The sequence below is a fragment of the Oenanthe melanoleuca genome, chromosome 13, assembly GCF_029582105.1.
Source record: "Oenanthe melanoleuca isolate GR-GAL-2019-014 chromosome 13, OMel1.0, whole genome shotgun sequence".
NCBI lineage: Eukaryota > Metazoa > Chordata > Aves > Passeriformes > Muscicapidae > Oenanthe > Oenanthe melanoleuca.
The window spans coordinates 6,556,816-6,575,543 of NC_079347.1; the positions used below are offsets into that span (position 1 = coordinate 6,556,816).

The 18,728-nt window shown below is 46.4% G+C and overlaps 2 protein-coding genes across 2 annotated transcripts in view; both read left to right on the forward strand.

Moving 5' to 3' along the window:
* LOC130258842 (serine protease inhibitor Kazal-type 5-like) overlaps positions 1–2,339 on the forward strand; it is a 74,675-nt gene extending 72,336 nt beyond the window's left edge. Inside the window, exons 14-15 of the mRNA XM_056502569.1 lie at positions 1,419–1,471; positions 1,849–2,339. Of these exons, the coding sequence (XP_056358544.1) occupies positions 1,419–1,424 (6 nt within the window). The 3' untranslated portion in view covers positions 1,425–1,471; positions 1,849–2,339. The remainder of the gene's footprint in view (positions 1–1,418; positions 1,472–1,848) is intronic.
* Positions 2,340–7,816: 5,477 nt separating this feature from the next.
* LOC130258840 (ovoinhibitor-like) lies at positions 7,817–18,382 on the forward strand. Its single transcript, XM_056502568.1, has 16 exons — positions 7,817–7,924; positions 8,674–8,693; positions 9,479–9,615; positions 9,767–9,827; positions 10,315–10,448; positions 10,891–10,948; positions 11,943–12,079; positions 12,452–12,512; positions 13,255–13,391; positions 13,853–13,913; positions 15,241–15,374; positions 15,460–15,520; positions 16,831–16,967; positions 17,237–17,297; positions 17,627–17,742; positions 18,199–18,382. The coding sequence occupies exons 1-16, from the start codon at positions 7,870–7,872 to the stop codon at positions 18,242–18,244; spliced, it is 1,416 nt and encodes a 471-aa protein (XP_056358543.1). The 5' UTR covers positions 7,817–7,869; the 3' UTR covers positions 18,245–18,382.
* Positions 18,383–18,728: the final 346 nt, after the last annotated feature.

Below are 18,728 nucleotides of genomic sequence, written 5' to 3' on the forward strand. Positions count from 1 at the left end.
AATAAGAGGAGGATGCCATTTACTGAAAGTCAGAGAGCTTGCAGCTGTGTTAAGTGTTCCAAGGAGAGATGGATGCAATTAGAAGTCAAAGTCAAGCTTTTTTTCTTGAGGCAAGAAAAGCTAAGGCCCCTCTGCAAAATGATTTATTCTTTATGTTTATTAAGTCACCTGAAGAATCGAGCTGGAAATTTATGGGAGCTTATAAACAATGTACAGAGCAATGTTATTTTCAGCACTAAAATTCATACTCACTTGCAGTATAATGAATTTTTCTTTCTGCTGGAGATTCAGGCACTCAATATATGCTGCTAAAACCTGGAGGAGAGCAGCTCCAGCAGTGCTTTTGGCATCAGAAATGGGTTTAGAGAGTTGCAATGTGCAGAATGTGAAATGCTTTGGAAGAAGATAAGAAATTGTTACCCAAAAATTATAGTATTTCCTTGAGTTGTATTTTTAAATTACCCATGGAGAGTACTGGGTTGCCTGAAAAAATGTGTGTGAGAGCTGCCTCATCCTTTTGCAGCCCAGTGCCTGACACCACTCCTGCCTGCAAAGCTCCAGGTGTTAATGGCAGCTGTGGTGACCTGATGACCATCAGGGGAGGATGCTTGTGAGAAGGGCTGGGAGCAGTGTGGTTTGAGGTCTGACACTAAAGGGTGCATCCGGGCATGGCTGGGCTGCAAAACCTTGCTGCAGAGAGAGCCCATCCCCACTGGCCAGCTTTGGGTCTCGCCACCTTCCCTGGGAGGGCTCTGCCATAACTGAATTCCTTTGATCCTGTTCTGCTTTGCTGATGACAAATATAGGTCGGCATCGTGGGATTAGATATCTTTTCTTTTTTTGTGAGTTAACTGGCTGGTAGGTCCTGCAGGGCTGTGTCACGTGGATGAATTGATTGTGGGTCTTTCCAGCACATTTGACTTTTAATGCTTCATATCTTGCAGTTCCTTTACTTGTTCAAAGGTTTTTGACACTAATCACCTGGGCAGTAGTCACCAGCCTGCCCACGCTGGCCCACAGATCAGGGGAAGAAAGAGGTTATCCAGTTTCTGCTTTTCTTTTTCAAGGCTGTTTCTCAACAAACAGATAACTCCCAGGTTTGCAATGGGCAAGTCTCTGTTTCCTTACAATGCTCTCTGTTTGCCACGCTGCGTTTAAAGGCAGTGAAGGGAGGGAAAGAAGAAAAGCAGGACCTTTCCCAGATTAGAAAAAAGGTGTGGAAAGCACCTAGCTTGTGGCTGAAATTGGTCTTGCTTTCCTCAGCTGGCAGTGGCCCAAGCTGCCTGCCCTTGTGCCAGGCTCTGCTGCAGTTTTCTTGGGTGGCACTGAGCTGGCCTGAGGGACTCTCACATCTCACCAGTGCCACACAGAAGTGGTCAACTTGGGGCTGGGCTTATTTTTTTGCTCTTCCTTTCCAGGAGTAATGGAGTTCAGACTGCCAGCAAACACCAGGGATCAGCTGTGATCAAAGGTATGGACAGACAGAGGCAGTGGCTTAGCCTGTCCCTTGGAGGTTGTTGCACCTTGTCCAGACAAAGCTGCAGGGCCAGGATAGAGGGTTGTGCAGACTTTTTTTGTCTCACTGAAGCCTTACAATGGTGGGGCTGAGCCTGTGGGGACTTGAAATAGTGGGCTCTGCCCACTCCTTTCCCTTGGCTCTGTTTTTTTAGCCAAGCTGTTCCTGCAGAGCAGGGAGGATGCTGGCAGAGCAGTTCCCCATCACAGGGATGCAGGAATGGCCCAGAGCCCCTTCAGAGCATCACAAATTTAACGTTTCCTCATGGTCCTTTCAGGTTCCTGTGATTTCTGGTAGCACATTAATAAACTGTCTGCCCTCTGTCTCTGCAGAGCGAGTAAAGGAAGCGTCGATGTTGAGCGTCGGGGGAGCTGCCGAGTCCCCAGGACTGCCAGAGCTGCCTTCATCCCCTTCTGCAGCACACGGGGCCCATCCTTGCTCAGGTGGAGCTGTGGGGACTCAGTGGTGCCTTCCCAGGTCTGCCCTGTGCTGCAGTTCCTGCTGCCTCGCTGTGTCTTAACGTGCTTCTCCAATAAAGATAACTCCTCAGCCTCATGTCCCTTTTCTTCACTCAGCCTTGGGGCAGGGACACACGAGTCCCTGCTCTGGCTTTGCACCACGGGCAGTGAGCAGCCTGAGGTGCAGCAGCTGCTGTAAATACTGGCAAAGATGTTGGACCCAAGGAGGAAGAGTATGGTCTGGGGTTTTGTGAGGAGGGCTCAGGGTCTGTCTGGCTCATTATGGGGTCTTGGGTCAATCACTTCACTGCCCTATCAGCCCTTTTCTCCTGCCTGTAAAACAAACATTAAATGATACTTACCTACCTCAGAGGGTTGTTTGAGATTTGTTTGGTTTACATTTGGAAACTTTCAGAGAAACATTGGTTTTAAAGCACCCCATGACTTGGGCTGGCAGTTCTCTTCCAGGCTAAGTGTTCTCTTCCAGGCTTCTCCTGTGAGGTGCTGGGAAATCCAGAGCACAGTTTGGAGCAGTGCTGGGAAGCAGATACATGATGAGTGGTGGTGTTAGGAGATGTGCTCAGCCCAGAAGGGTCTCTGGGACCTGCAGGTGTGAACTTGGCCAGAATTAGAGGGCAGAAGCACTGATGGCACCCTCAAGGCAGTGCAGGGAACTCAGCCATGGTGGTGGCCCATGGACCACCTGCTGCTGGGTCAGCTCTGCCTTGGCCTGAACCTCCCTGCAGGCTCAAGGCAGTGCCTGTCTCAGGAACCATCTCCTCAAGGAGAGAAGGATCCTTCCTTTGAGCTCTGCTGCTGGGGCAGATGGAGAAGTGAGAAGTCCCATGGTGTGGAATGGCTTTTTAAGGAGAAGTGTTGCTTTGAGATGTAACTGACCTACACATGATTCTGGTTCATTTATATTCTGAAACTCTTCAGGTGAAGCCAGGCCTCTGAGCCAAGGGTTTCCCTGGCTTTTTGGGGTCAGTGGATCTGGGACTGGTGAGGTTTGCAGAACAGGAGACACTGATGGTGAGTTAATAGAAATCTGCTGTGGTTTGCACGTACTTCCCGTACTCTCTTCTATAGCTGTTACTTAAAGCAAATACGTTCTTTATTTGTATGAACTTTATTGCAGGACATTTCCAGAAGACCTTGAATGAACATTTGCAGTGTTTGAGTCCATTTTAGCTGTGACCTGATCTGTAAACACTTTTCTCTTGCAGATAAAGTTGAAGTGACTTTCAGGTTTTGACAGGATTTTACCTAATACCAATTAATTTCACTCCCACCAAAGACGTAGAATTCTTTCAATTAAGTTATCAAATCCTCTATTTCTACTGCAGTTAATGAGAATTGATTTTAAACTCTCAAAATGCTTACGCATGCATCACGTTTTATAGCAGCTTATAATAATAAAAAATTGATTTTATTATCAGCAGACTCTGCCATAAGTGGTTGTTAATAATCCGTATGCTTGTTCTTTAATGTGAGCAAACACTATGATTTAGAAATAAATTATGACTGCCTCTTTCTACATGGAAAATCCCCATACTAAGTAGAGTCATGTAGGGTGAGAGTCACCAGTTTGGGGCTGGTTAGCTGTTTTGGGGGATGCAGATTTTGTCTTTGAGCCAAGATGAAACAAGTACATTCTTGAATGTTATTTATGCAGCCTGAGAATGATGAATGTCAGACAGTAGAAATGTTCTCTGATGATGTCTGCTCACTCATTCCAGCTAACATCATGTGCAGGGACATCTACATGATTTCATAAAAGCAGTGCACAATTTGTGGCTTAAAATAAATCCTTGCAAATGAAAATCAGTGCACTTGAAAGCTACTATGATTTGTAGTGATTTCAGGTATTTAAGTTTTCAAATAATGACCCCTAAAACCTTCATTAACTGTGCTTGAAAAGCACTAAACTGATGAAGACTGCCCCAGTAGCCTCTTCTGTCAGTATTTGAGCACCTTCTAAATTTCTCCTGCTGCCAGCAGAAATTACCATCCACAGAAATCGCAGCTGGCGATAAGGGATCGTTAATCAGATTCTGAGCCCATCTGCTGAGGAGGCACAGGACAGGGACTTGCTGAAGCTGCCTGTGCTGCTGTTAGCAGCAGGGCTGGCTCCATCCTGCTCCCAGCAGCCTGCCTGCTGCCTCTGTTCTTGCTTCCAACCCCCTTTTGCAGGTTGCTCCTAGGGCTGGCTGGTGGGGAATGTCCCTGGTGGCACAGCAGAGCTCAGGAGGGATGCCATGTGTTGTTACTCCTGGGGAGAAGGAGGAAAAAGCTCATGAGGTGCAGGAGATTTGCCACTTTTCATTCTATGTTTGCTCTTGGTTGCCCTTTGTGTTGCCCTTTAAAATGGTAATGAGGCCAAGCCAGCCCTCTATGAAACTGGAAAGGTACCAGCGAGCTGGGACTCTTGGGTTTGCTGTAAATTACACTTTATTAAGGGTGTTGCTTGCCAATAACCACTGACCCCATGTGGTTCACAGCAGTTCCTGAGGTTTTGCAGAACTGGCATTATGAACTGACACTTTGGTCTCCAGCCTCTCCATGCCATTGAGTCTTGAGTTAAAATGCCCTCTGCAGGGACCTTGAGAGCCTTAGTATTTTTTTCTTTTTTTTCATAGAAGGTGTCAGGAGCTTATGCAACTTTTCAGGGCATACAAGTGGTATGGTATTGGTAGAGAGTGAGGACTGTTGACTCTGGCAGATGCCTCAGCAGACTTTGAACTTCTGGGGGTGTTTTTCAGTCCTCTGTCCATTTGGAGGCTGGGAGCTCTGCCCAGCAGCTCCCTGCTCTCTCCAGCCACCCCGAGGGAGAGCCCTGGCAGGGCCCCGTGGTGTGCTCTGCCCTTTTGCAGGCTGCCACATTTAGGGGCATTTGTTCCTTTAAGAACTTGGTGAATTGTGACATGGAGAGCTTGATGCTGTTTGTGCAGGGAAGCCCCTCTGGCTCTGCTGCAGAGCTCTCTTTTCTGGCTCTCCCTCTGAGATGCTCAGTCCCACCACACAACTTCTGCTATGGGTACCTGGGGATTTCAATGTTATTTGTCTTGATTATCCCAATTTCTGCTCCACAGCCCATCTGCTTTCACCTTGGGGACTCATGAATGGGCCTCTCTCTTTCCTCTCTTTAGGGCTTCTATTTGGCAGATGTTAGAACATCTGTCTTTCCCTGCAAGGCTCTCCCTGCTAAGGGAGCTGTTCTCCAGGCAATTTCCTTGGGATGTCTCTGCTCTATTCTGCTGCAAGATCTCTCCTGCTGCCCAGCTCTTCCTCTGGAACTGCAACACAAAAACTTCCAATGCTTTCCTCTGCATGAAGGGTGAGTAACTCCACTCAAGCTGCTCACTAAAAACTGCTTGAAAATTAGAAATCCAGACCCTTGATGTAGAAGGTCCCAAAAGAAATAGCTTAGTGCTGGGTGTAGTAACAACCACCCCTGGTGTTTGAGGGTGGGAAGCATGGACAATTTCTGCATATATTTCTGAAAAACAGATGAGTTGGCTTTGTTGCATTCTTGTCTCAAAGGGAATGCTTCCTTTCTTGGCCTGTGTCAGGGAGATACTGAAGAGATGGAGACAGATGATTCACAGCTGGAACCAGAGGTAACCTGGAGAGGCAGCAGAAGAAAGGGGTGGAGTGCCGCTGTCCTGGGCTGCTCAGCCAGGTGGGATTTGCAGCAAAGGAAAATAAACAGGTAGATGTCAACACAGCATCACTGCAAGTGGGAGTTGCACAAGCACAAGGGTGTAAACACAAGCAAAGGTCTCCCTGTCCAGCGTGGGTGGAATGTGCTGCACCTGCCTCTCTGCTCCTGAAAGGCTCTGTCCTGAGGGAAAAGTTCCTAGTTCCTGGTGGAAAAAGCTTTGCTGAATCGCTCTCTGTGAAGCAGCAGCTTGCTGTTAGGGTCACAGGATGGATTTTTGTCATGCAGAGGGCAGGAGCCCAAAGCTGAGCTCTGTGTGCCTTGGCTGACACAGGGGACAGCAGACACAGGCTGTAGCTGCAGTGTTTTCTAAATCTGAGTTCCTTCTCTAGATCTTTGACAGGTGTTTGCTCTTCTGTCCCTTTACTCTGTCTCCTATTGCAAACTACTTCCCAAATTTAATAGCTTGGTTGGAAGAGAATCACTTTGCTCTTGACAGAACATGCTGAGTCAATCCACTTTAACTGCAGATTTGGTTTGCAAATAATATCTCCTTTCTGATAGGGTTCAGGTGTCATCGCTGTGGACATTGGCAGGAATTTACTTGACCATGACAGCTTTTACAGAGGCTGGCAATTAAGTTGTCAGGAATCATTTTCCACTGCCAGGAAGCATTAATGGATCCTGGCCTTGGCTGGAATAAGCCCTGGGAGATGGATATTGTAACTGGGATGAGAAGGGATCCTTGGAGCCAAGGTCTGCATCGATCCAAATGTTTGGAGTCCTGGGCACTTGGTGGAAATGAGATAAGGGAAAGGTCAGGAAACACAGGGCAGGACATCAGGAACAAGGAATGAAAATGAAGAATATGAACAGGGACACGATGCCTCATGTTCCTTGTGTAGCAGGAAACATCAAAATTGGCATTTGGAGAAGCTTTAGTTTTGCAGATGTACACCGCAAAGAACTAATATTAGCAGAGCTCCTGGATATGAAAGCAAATATTTTTCCACTAGGTAATCCCTAAAATTGTGTTGTTGTGGATTTGCTTTTCAAGTGAGAAAGATGTTGGAAATGTCCTTCTCTTAGAAAATAAAACTATGATGATTCAAGACAAGCTCGCTCTGTTTAAATTATGTCAAAAATAGATCAGCAAGCAAAGATTTTGATTACCAAGTACAGAATTTGAAACATGAAAAGTTAGTGATAGATTTGGAGAATTTAGGATCCCAAGTGAGAAGCCTACACTTGAGATTAATCCAAAGAATTGCCAAAAATCTCCTTACATATAGGACAAAAAAAAAAAAAAATTTCAGTGCCAATCTAAGTTCCGTTACCTGAATAGTGGGCAAACCTTAAGGAGATATTTGAAGAAAACGAAAGATATAAAGAGTAAAGAGATAACATACACAGTGAATTTTCAGGAAGCAAACCGTGCGTGGGCTAATACCAATCTTTGTGAAGTTGGCTGACTTCCTAGGTAAAGGAAGTACAGTACATCTAGTCTGTGCAGACATTAAAGGCATTTGGCCTGCTGCCCTGGGGGATGGTGTCACCTGGGCTCAGTAAGGTGGGTCAGGGACTGGCCATGGGGGAGGTGGTAGCACATAAGCAGAAGTTGCCATGGGAGTTTCCAGTGAACAAACAAAAAAGATGGATTTTTAGGACCAAACTTAGTATTTTTGCTCCTTGCTGTATTACAGGAAAAGTTGGCACATGCAGCAGAGCACTGCTGAGTTTTTTTAAACAGGAGAAGAGCAAGATTCCTCCTGCAGAGCACAGGGTGACCTTCTGGGCTGAAGTACAGCAGTGAAGAGCACAAAATCATGCTCTGAGTTAAATAACGGCGGGTTTGGCCATCAGTTAGCAACTCAGTTGAAAATTACAGGTGAGGAGAATTCCTAATTGCATTGAGGGGAGATGTGAGCCTGTGATGGGGCTGCGAGGGCTGGGCAGAGCGTGCAGGAGGAGAGGGGTCCTGGCACGGTCCCCACTCACCTCAAACCACACAAAATCCCCTTCCTGGCACACACACTCATATCAATCATTAGCCAGACATCCAGAGCTGGGTAAACACGTTTTTGGCTTTGAATGGTGATGACAGGCTGGGAGCATTACCTAATGAGGTGGGACAGCTTGATAGCGTGTGTGCTATATATTCCTGCTCCTCCCTGCAGTCTTCCTCTCCCGCACAGAGAGCAGGCAGGCTGCACTGCAGGGTGTCCCTGGCTGCCATGAAGGTGACAGGAGTTCTGGTGAGGGCAGCTCTTGCCCTTTGCTGCTGCTTGGGTGAGTATTCACTGGGGTACTGCGAAGATCGATCTGGCTGAGTCAAAGTTGAGTTTTCATTTCAGGCAAAGCCTTTGGGTCTTGCAACATGGGGGAGAACCTTGTTGCAAGAAGAAATAGTCTTCCTGAGAGAGCACAGCAAAGAAATTAGGTTTCAGCAAACATCATACAGCTGTTATCTTCTTGGTTTGTAGGAGCAGGGGCTTGCACATGGCAGTCCTGTGTATAAAGGCAAAATAAAACTGTAAAAAATGGCATTATTACCCATGTGAGGAATATAAATGCAAACTTTAACCTCTAAGATTCTGCTGGGAGTTTACTGTGCTGCTCCTGGTAGCTGAGAATGATGTATTTGGAGATGGACAGTGCTGGTGGCGATAATTATCTTAAACATGCATGCCCAAACTTCTGAAAGTCAAACGTGAAAGTCTCTTAGAAGAGGTTAAAACCCAAGAGTATAGAATTGAAAGTACCTGTATCACTTATCTGTAGCATTTCAGGGATGGATAAATATATGTGCTCTCACAAGGTTTATCTCCCCTCAGAAATGCAATGAAACTTTATTTAGTAACTTTTAGCGTATCCTAGGGCTGTTGATGGAATAATGTAAAACTCCACATTTTCGTAAACAGAATAAGTTAGTGTTGACTAATCACTGAATTAACTCATTTCATGAAAATAATTACATATGTGTTCTCTTCATGTTGATAATTTGGGGTCTTTTTTCTGTCTCCATTTTTTTCTTTCAGGTACTGCCTTTGGAGGTCAGGTGAGCTACAGATCTAATTATTATGTTCTATTCAGGCTTCTGGTAAAGTAGAAACTGTATGCAGTTACCCAATGAGCACAAGGGTTAAATCTAATGAAATCTTTGCTGTTAAAATAATATTTCGCAATGCACGGTTGAACAACATTTCCAATTTCACGAGGAAGTAAAAGATCCCCATTTTTTGCAAAATTTTCGGTTCATTAAATAAAATGAAAAAACAAGAAGTAATTGTACACTTTTATTATATTAACTCTTAGACGTAATTTAGTTACTCCCAGCCAAAGGCAGTAGTTTGTCTCCTCGTGAGGAAAACTGTCTTAGGATGACACGCTCGAAAACATCAAACACCGTGACTCTGATAATTGCTTCCATACAGCAAGGCACAAAGAATTGCTTGCAGAAATTCCTATACCTATATTGCAGAGAGAAAACCAGCAGGGCCTGAGCCACGGATTTGTCTGCAGGTTCCTCCCACGCAGCTCCCAGAACTCTCTGGAGTGCAGCACGATCTGGAAGGATCTGCTGCGGAGCGAGGGGCTCCCAATTACCACTGCCTTCATTAGGCTCTGTCTCACCCACAGCCATCCTGGACCCTGGCACAAGTGCATAATCAGAAACTTCTGTAGGGAAGGTTCCCTGCTCCTGACTGCCTGAGCAGATTCCCAGTAATGCCTCTGATTTGCCTCCCAGCAGTGGCTGCAGGCGCGGCAGTGGTGGGGGGATGCTGAGGGGTTCAATTCCATGAGGCAGCCAAAATTTGGGCTGATTCTGGGCTGCTTCCACAGATTGATTGCAGTCAGTACCCCACTGGGATTACCAAGGATGGGAAGTCCTGGGTAGCTTGCCCAAGGGACATGAAGCCAGTGTGTGGCACCGATGGCAACACGTACAGCAACGACTGTGGGATCTGCCTCTACAACTCGTGAGTCGAGCTGGGAACCCCACAGGGGCCTTGGGCTGGGGGCTCCAGGCAGGGGAGGCAGCTTTGTTCCCCAGGGATGAGGAGCAGGTGCCTTTGCAGCCCTGAGGTGGTGCTGTTCCTTGATCCCTGACACAGGTCTGCTTTTTTCCAGGGAGCATGGCGCCAGCGTGGAGAAGGAACACGATGGAGAATGCGACCCCAAACCTATTGTGGTAAGACAAAGTCTGGGATGGGGATGACTCAAACACCATGCAGAAGTGGGACAGAATGTGCACAGCTGGTCTGCACAGCCCAAAATAAAATCTGGTGATTACCAGTGCTGATAGGGCTTTTATAGGTTATCTAATACCATCTCTATTATTTTCTACTTCAGACTTCAAATCTATCTAATTGGGAATAAAATAAGAATAATACCTTGGCTAAAGGTTGGATCTCACCACCTGGATACCTCCAGCAGGATCCTATGAAGGACCTCACAAAACCCAAATCATGGTCCTTTTTAATGTCCTTTTTTTTTTTTTTTTTTTATTGGGAGAGAATTCTCACAGAATTTCTGGTTTCTACTTTTGATAGTGAGATTGGTTTGATGCTGGATTTGTCCCCAAAAGCTGAGGAAGAGTGAGAAGACTATGTAAGAGTGTTATATCTTTATATCAAAAAGGTGTTTTTTTCTTTCCTCTATTCCTGCTATTTTTACAGGTTGATTGCAGTAATTACCAAAGAGCTGTAGTAGATGATCACGTCATGGTAGCGTGCCCAAGGATACTGAAACCAGTCTGTGGCTCAGACAGCTTCACTTATGACAATGACTGTGGGATCTGTGCCTACAATGCGTAAGTCTTGTGCATGGAATGTCCTTCTGGATAATCAGCAAGTTGAGGCTCTCAGAAGCACTTCTGTAAAATACCAGTTTTAAGGCAGGTGTCTCTGTAGGTCTCCTTGCTGCTGGCTTCTCGTGATTATTCAGACAGCTTGAATTTTCTTCCCCATTTTTTTTGTCTGTGTTCATGAAGGGAACCACAAAAAGAACCAGAGCAGAGACATTAGCAAATCAAAGTGTTGCTTGTAACAGCTAATTATTCCTAACACTTAATTGCCACAGGAGATGGGAATACTGTATATTAGCAGCTGCCATCTGCAGGGCACATTCAGAGAATTCAGGCAGTTGTGATGTCCCATGGGGAGGGTGGGACCCTGTTTGTTGTCCCAGTGCCTGCAGTGTCATGGGGAAAGCTATTTTCAATGCTCCCTAACCAAAGCTTTTCTTCCTTTCAGAGAGCATGACACCAATGTCACCAAATTACATGAAGGGCCCTGCAAGGAATCTGTTGCTGTAAGTGCAATAGAAGTCAAAAATCCATCTCTTAGGGCTGCTAATAAAATCCTGAGGACCTCAGATTTTGCTAGGAAGCTGCAAGAGGATACACCATAGGATGAGGTGTTCAAGGGTCCCAGTCCACTATTTGCTCTTCTGCATGGTGGGGGTGGATTTGGCATCCTCCCTGCTCCAGAGAGGTCACCCCATGCTCACCACACCAAACTGAGGAAAGAGGAAGGAGATGGGTATGGGATGAGGAGCTGCCTTGTGTCCCCAGGAGAAGGTGGAGAGGCAGAAAATTTCTCTTGCCAGCATGCTGTGCAGGTTGGCAGTCTTCTCTCTGGAGACCACAAGCGTTTCCACCCTCAGCAGCAGGGATTCAAAACTCCCATGCTGGTTGTATTCACAGATGTAGTGAGACTCATAAGAGCACTAACCATAAATATTTATAGAGCACAATTTATTGTATCTTTGTCTGAGGCCAACAGTCTGATGGCTCAGAAGGAGAAGATTCTGTATTTCAGCACTAAAATTCTGGGGTGTAGGAAGTCCATTCTCCAGCAGATAGATATCCATTCTTTCCTTTGCTTTCAAATCCTGTACTGAACTACAGGGAATCTGAAGAAAGAAGTAATCACAGAGCCAGAAAAGTGTGGAGAAAACCAACACAAAAACCAAAACAGTATTATTCAGATTTACAGCTCTTGAAAAATGTTTCTTACCAAACTCAAGATTATTTTTTTTTTTTAAATTGAGACTAGGCCAAAAATTTTGTACATTTTCTTGTGACCAAAAGATCTCTTCTCCATGATAGTAATTTTTCTTGACTTCTGGAGAGCTAGGATAATATTCAGAAATATAATTTCTGATTGGAAATTTAGCTTCAGTGAAACAGAGCTTAGTCCTGTTACAGAGATATTTGAGGCTGAGATACAGAACAAAAAGGTTTTGAATCAATTTTCCTGCATAGCACAGGCTCCTCCAGAGCGACTTGTCCTTATTTTTCCAGGTTGACTGCACCAGGTACCGAACACAGACCACCAAGGATGGAAAAACGTTGGTAGCCTGTCCCAGGGACCTGAACCCCGTGTGTGGCACAGATGGCACCACGTACGACAACGAGTGCGCGATCTGCGCCCACAACCTGTGAGTGCCCAGAGTGCCCCTCCTGAGAGCTCCTTCAGGCTGGAGAACTGGCCTGATGCATTTCTGCTCCTGCCTACTTCATCAAGAAGTGGGAGGGTTTTGGGTTTGCCTTGAGTTTCTTTCTGGTGCCTTCTGTGTGCTCATGGAGAGCCGTAGGGCATCTCCTTGGATGAGTCTGTGGGGTGGGCACAGGAGGGACAGTTCAGAATATTGCTTTAAATTGGACCTTATGGGAAGATGAGATGAGCTTGGTAATGAGTAAAGTAGCAATTCTGAACACTTTTTAAAGAGTGTGAAGCCATGGTTTGCTATATTTTGCACATGACTTTGACCAAGAGGATAAGCATTTACTTTTTTGTTTCCCTCTTCCAGGGAACGCAGGACCCACGTTGGCAAAAGGCACAGTGGACAATGCAGAGAGAAGACTGCTGAGGTGAGTGCTCAATATAGGGCTTGCTCCTCTTAGCTGCATCAACTGAAGGATTCCCTGAGGTGACATCTACTCTGAAAGTGAGCTGGCCTGGAGCCTGGCTTTCTCCACCTGTCTGTTAAGTCTTGTCAGCTCCTTGTGTTGAGGATGCTGACAAATCCCACCTGTCCTGAGGCAGTTGTCCTCTCCTTGCCCAACAGCTCTGGCAGATGGGCTGGATGAGAGCTATGCACAGAATTCTCATGATGAATTCAAACCTACATCAGCCTTGGTGGTGGAGACAGATTCTGAAATGTAAAGCACACCTGAAGTTTTGATTGGAATATATCAGCTGCTGTGTAGGACATGCTGACACACAAATGTGGAAGTTGTTCAGTTTGGACTTTGATCTCCCTTTGTTGATGCCCTTCAAATGTAAAGTCCAAGTTCTTTCACTGCACAATTAAAAAGGGGCTGTGGTTTTTTTTTTTTCCTTTTTCTTTTCTGACATATCTTGTATTTGGGACTGACCAAGATTGTTAAGCCAGGGATTTGGAACCTCACACACTGTGCAGTGCTGTGCAGCTCCCCCCATGTGAGAGGGCTCAGGCAGAGCTCACTCAGCCTGGTTTAGTAAGAATTGAGTTGCAGCACTGGTGTTGTCTCAGCACCCCAGCATTAGAGGCATGGCAGGAGGTTATGATGGAATTTTTTCTTATTGGAGAACAAGGTCTTCCTCAGGTTTGATGCTGCTGCTTTTTTGCAGCTTGACTGCAGTAAATTCCCAGCCAGGAAGGTGAAGGGTGGGAAGGACCTGGTGCGGTGCCCCCGGATCCTGCGCCCGGTGTGTGGCACGGATGGGTTCACCTACGACAACGACTGCAGCATCTGTGCCCACAACGTGTGAGTACTGTGCCAGGACTCTCCACTGGAGTGGCAAGCCAGGGTTACTGCTCCAGGTGGCTTTTCTTTTGGTACTAACATACCTGTGTTCCTCTTTCAACCCCCTGAAGCTCTTGTCACCTGGATTTTGCTCCTTGGGGGAGGGTGGGAGAGCCAGCTCTCAACCTGAGCACTCTGTGAGGGCTGTGATATTTGGGCAGGGGAAAGAGTGGATGGGACTGTGATATTTGGGCAGGGGAAAGAGTGGATGGAGCTGTTATATAGCACACAATGAGCAGACCTGACTGGTCTGTTACCACTTAGAATTACACTTTCTAATGACAGGGAGGAGCTGGTTCATCAGGCAATCAGGTGCCTCCTTTATTGTATGTATTAGTTATGGGTTTGGTTTGCTTTCTGTGGCATCTGGGTGTCCCAGGGCTCAGGTGGTGAGTGTGCTGACCTCAACCTCTCCCTTTCAGACAACATGGGTCTGATGTTAAGAAGAGCCACGATGGAAGATGCAAGGAGGAAAGCACTCCTGTAAGTGTTCTTTAGCTTTGAAATAAGCACTGTCTACTCTCTCTGCAGTCTCCAGGCAGATCCTGGCTGGGCTCAGAGCATCCAGGGATTGTGGAGGGTGGTGCACAGGGCTCATGCTGATGCTGTGCTTCTCCTCAGCTGCTCACAGCTGCCAGTGCTGTACAGAAGGGAAAGAAAGGACAGGGACAGGCTGGGACTTCAGAAACAAAATGTCCCAGTACTGCCAATCTCTGCACAGAAATCATCAGAGGCAGCCCAAGAACCATGCAGCCCATTTTAGCACAGTAGGAAAGGAGGCAGAAAGCTGTGTTAGATGACTGTGTATTTTTTCAGTGCTAGGATTTCCATTGCACTAGACAGGCAGGTTAAAAAAATCCTTGTACTCTGGTCAGCCAGGACAAATCTGCTCTCAGGTATCTGTACAGAAATAGCTTTATTATCCTGCACAGCAACAGTATGTGCTGATAATATCTCAACACATTTATTCTGCTTATGCAGAGCAGCTCTGAAGCACCAAAAATAATTTCATGCATCCTGAGGGACTGCAATATATTTTCTGTAGAAAAGGCACGTTGTTAAAATGTGGTCTTTGCTTTAATTTGTTCTTGGACCACATGGGAAATATGCATAATAAGAGACACTGCATTGGGGAGACTGTGCAAAATGACAGTGAAGTGTCAGTGATGCTTAGCTAATGTAGAGTGATTTCCAATAGGCGTTTGTCTAGTGGTCCTCAAATATTTTAACCATTAGATTCTATATATTGTACATGTTTTGCAACAGTGGTGAAACAGTTCTTGCTGTGCTTGGAAATGCTGAAACAAAATCTTGGCTATAGCTAACTATGTCAAGCTGTACTCAATGTCAAACACTTTAAATCAGATTCCTCAGGCTGAGTTTAGAAATTAGCAAAAAAAGAAAAAAAATCTTCAGTGAAAATCTTATCAGTAATTGGAATAGGCTGACCAGAGAGTTGGTGGAATCACTATTCCTTGGAGTTCTTCAAAGGGCACTTGGGGATATGGTTTGGTGGTGAACATGGGGGTTCTGGGTTAATGGTTGGGCTTGATGATTTTCCCAATCTTTATGATTTTATTTTTAGACTTAAAACTTGTGTATCTCCTACTCTAAGAAAATAATCTCTTTTACCAGCTGTTCCCTCTGCTAGCAGAAAACACCGAACTACAATCACATAATTAATTTCTAATGCAAGCCTAAACTTTATAACCACCCAGATTTTCCCCTGACAAGGACCTCTAAAGTCTAGAGGCTCAGAGTGGGGCAGACTCTGGGACCCTGCCCCAGCAGTGCTGTTTTACCTGCCCAGGTTGACTGCAGCGTGTACCTGAGCGGTGCCAAGTCCGGAGAGGCCATCAGAGCCTGTCCCTACATCCTGCGCGAGATCTGCGGCACGGACGGTGTCACCTACAGCAACGACTGTGCCCTGTGTGCCCACAACATGTGAGCCCTGCAGGCCACCCCAGCCCACCCCTGAGAGCCCCACAGGGTTATTTTTTGGGTGTTTTTAACTCTGCTTTCTCTTCAGTGAACGTGGAACCGAGGTTGCCAAGAAGCACGATGGAAAGTGCGTAGAAGAAGTTCCCCAGGTAAGTGGCACCTGAAGGAAAAGAAGGGTTTGAGCAGGTGCCAAGTGCACAACCTGAGCAAATGCTGGGTGGTTTGGGTGGTGTAGCCTCCATGGGGGTCACACTTGTGCTGCCCTTCCTTCTGTGGGTGAATATCACCCTCCCATCTGCAGGAACATTGTGCACTTCCTGCACCCAGTCAGGGAAAGAAAGGGGAGAGGACAGGTGAGGACTGAGTTATGAGACAGGCAGATGATAAATGATTTAAGGCTTTACACAGAGAATCCTTTTCCCACAGCACTCTGTCATAGCTGCTGCAGGAACTTAGCAGAATGTTTTGGCAATTTGGGCAGGGGAGGCAGAGGACCAGGGAACCCAATGATTTCTCAATGTTTGTGTCTTACAAAAGGATGTTCTGCAAAGATTAGAAAATTGACTGTGTTTTGAATGCTGATACCTAAGCTATCAGGGGATTCAAATCCAACTCTGGTGGGGTTTTTTTTTTATTTTTTGTTTTTTGTTTTTTGGTAAATGCAATGTAATCTAATACATACCAACATGAATCATGTAAAAATACCAGATTAACTATATTTGGCCAGTTTTAAACCATTTACTCTCACTGGGGAATAGAGGAACAAAGCCACCTCATTAGCATGTGTTTGAAAGAGTCAACATCCCGAGTCAGATATTTCATCTCTATACAAACAAACTATGAAATGTCATTCTTTTGTTTCCCAAGTACTCTCTGTGCTCAGGCTGGCTGAGATACATAAATCAGGAAAGAAGAGCTCACACTGGAGAAGCTGGGAGTGCTAAAACACAAGGCCAGCTCCTCAGCTGACGTAAATCAGCTTCCACTGCTGTCAGTCCTGCTGGCAGCTCTCAACACTTGGAACTGTCCCATTGCAACAAAGGACCTGTCAGCACATCTCCCCTCCATTCTTGTGGTCCATGAAAAACACCTTGGTCACAGTCAGCCCCCTTGCAGGAAGTGCATAAATCGTGCCATTTTGATTTACAGATTGTTTCTGAGCTGCCTTTTGTAATATCCTGGTGGGTTCAGTAAGGTATAGGGGCATTGTGATAAATGCAGAGCTCAGTGAGTAATGTCTGCCTTCCAGCCTTGATCCAGTCTTCTCCAGGGAAGGCTGAGAGAGGAAATTGCTAGTTTTCCATGAAGAACAAGATAATATATACCCACAATTTGTCACCTGGCAGATCCTTTTAGGGTCTGGCATGGGCAGATTGAGGCAGACAAGCAGGGGGGATGTGCTGGGGCTCCCTTGCAGGGAGCAGAGCCGTGGCAGAGCCGTTGCTGTCCTGTTTTCCAGCTGAACTGCAGCCGGTACCGCACGGCCACGCTGAAGGACGGCAGCAGCGTCATGGCCTGTGCCATGATCTACGACCCCGTCTGCGGCTCCGACGGCGTCACCTACGCCAGCGAGTGCACCCTGTGTGCCCACAACTTGTGAGTGCTCCTCTTCCCCACAGGGAATCTGCAGGGGCTCTGGCTGACACCCTGTGCTGGGCGGTTCTGTCTGTCTGCCCCTGTGTTCCTGCTTTGCTTGGTGTTCATCCCCACGGAGGGGTGCACCAGCTGGGGACTGTGTCTGCTCTGCAAGGTTTTTGTTAGGGGTGATCTGGAAATCTCTGTGACTCTGTGTGGGTGAGGTTTGTTCTTGCTCTCTGGCTGCAGCAGGGAAGGCTGTGGTTAATAACAATCTCTCCTTCCTCCAGGGAGCATCGGACCAACCTTGGCAAGAGAAAGAACGGGCCTTGTGAAGAGGATATTACAAGGGTGAGTGGGAAAGGATGGGAGCAAAGAGTCAAATTCAGTCTCACACTCTTCTGCTCTGGGCTACAAATCAGGAGGTGATGGTGAGGAGATCCCTTGGGAATTTCACACTGCTCATAAAACAACCAGCATCCGTCCCATTGTTCTGCAATAAAGCAGGAAGAGACGTGGCAGTGAGCAGAAACAGCACAAGATCACATCTGCCATCAGGAGGAGCTGGTTATGATGATGTCACAGTTTTATTTCTCAGTGGGGTGTCATTCCTTGTGCTGGGGTGAGGGTCACAGTTTGCTCTCAGGCAGAGACACTCAATATCTGCCTTCTGTGTGCAGGCCCTCTGCAAGCACGTCACGGAGGTGTCTCCTATCTGCACCATGGAGTACATGCCCCACTGTGCCTCCAATGGCCAGACCTACAGCAACAGATGCATGTTCTGCAACGCCTACCTGTACGTACAGGGGTGAAACTTCCCTTTCATGACCAATTCCTGTACCTGCTGTGAATGCAGGGCTGTCTCATCATGTCTTTTTCCCACTGCTTGTGGCATATACTGGATATTTCTAAGTTTTTTTGCATTGTAAGGGAAAATGAGGAGGGCCCATTTCTGTGATCTGTGCTTGGCCTCCTGTTTGTTGGCTTTCAAAGAGTTTTATTGATTTTCAGCAGCACTCAATCTGTTCCACAAGCTCACATGGGCGTGTGGAAATTACTTCACCGAACCAACTGGTTTGTACCAAATGAATGAAAACATTCATCTTTCCTTAAATGAGGATAATGAAAGGGGGTATTAGAGTTTTTGAGACTGTTCTTTATCTCCAGTCAACCCTAAGCCAATGCTTGGGTCAGTGCAATGAGGAAAGGGGCATCAGCCATGTCTAATTCTCCTCTCTCCTTTTCTCACCAGGGAAAGCAGGGCAACTCTCAACATCATGAGCTTGTCTGAGTGCTAAGTCTGCTGGACTTCAGCCCAGGAAGACAAACTCCCTTCCATGTGACTTCCCATGGGCTGACCTTCCCCAGTAACATCCCTTCAGTCTGCCTTGTTTCCTTAGCTCCTGAAACTTGTTCAATAAACTGACTTGGCAACACTCCTCTGTCTCAGAGGCACATCTCTTCCCTTTTGCCCCATCTCTTCCCTGTCACGGTACTTTGGGTGGTGGATTTGTCACCTCTGAGGTGGGGGACATCTCTGGTGCATCACTGAGCCTCTTTCAAAGTAATTCAGGAAGGAAAAAGATGCAGAGGTTCACTTGTGACCAGTTTTAACCAAATATATAACAAGTTGTGGGAAAAAAAATCTGCCTGAGAGTAATTTTGCCAACTTTTTTGAGGCCAAGCTGCTCAGGACCTGATGATGCAATTATTGTCATTTTGGTGGTCTGTATGAATGGCAGGGAGGCAGGGGGATGTGGGGCTGCCCTTTCATCTGTTGGC

Coding starts and splice junctions, on each gene's coding strand:
- LOC130258840 (XM_056502568.1), top strand. CDS start 7,870: ATGAAGGTGACAGGAGTTCTGGTGAGGGCAGCTCTTGCCCTTTGCTGC. Junction 8,694..9,478: donor GTACTGCCTTTGGAGGTCAG/GTGAGCTACAGA, acceptor CTGCTTCCACAG/ATTGATTGCAGTCAGTACCC. Junction 12,080..12,451: donor GCGATCTGCGCCCACAACCT/GTGAGTGCCCAG, acceptor TCCCTCTTCCAG/GGAACGCAGGACCCACGTTG.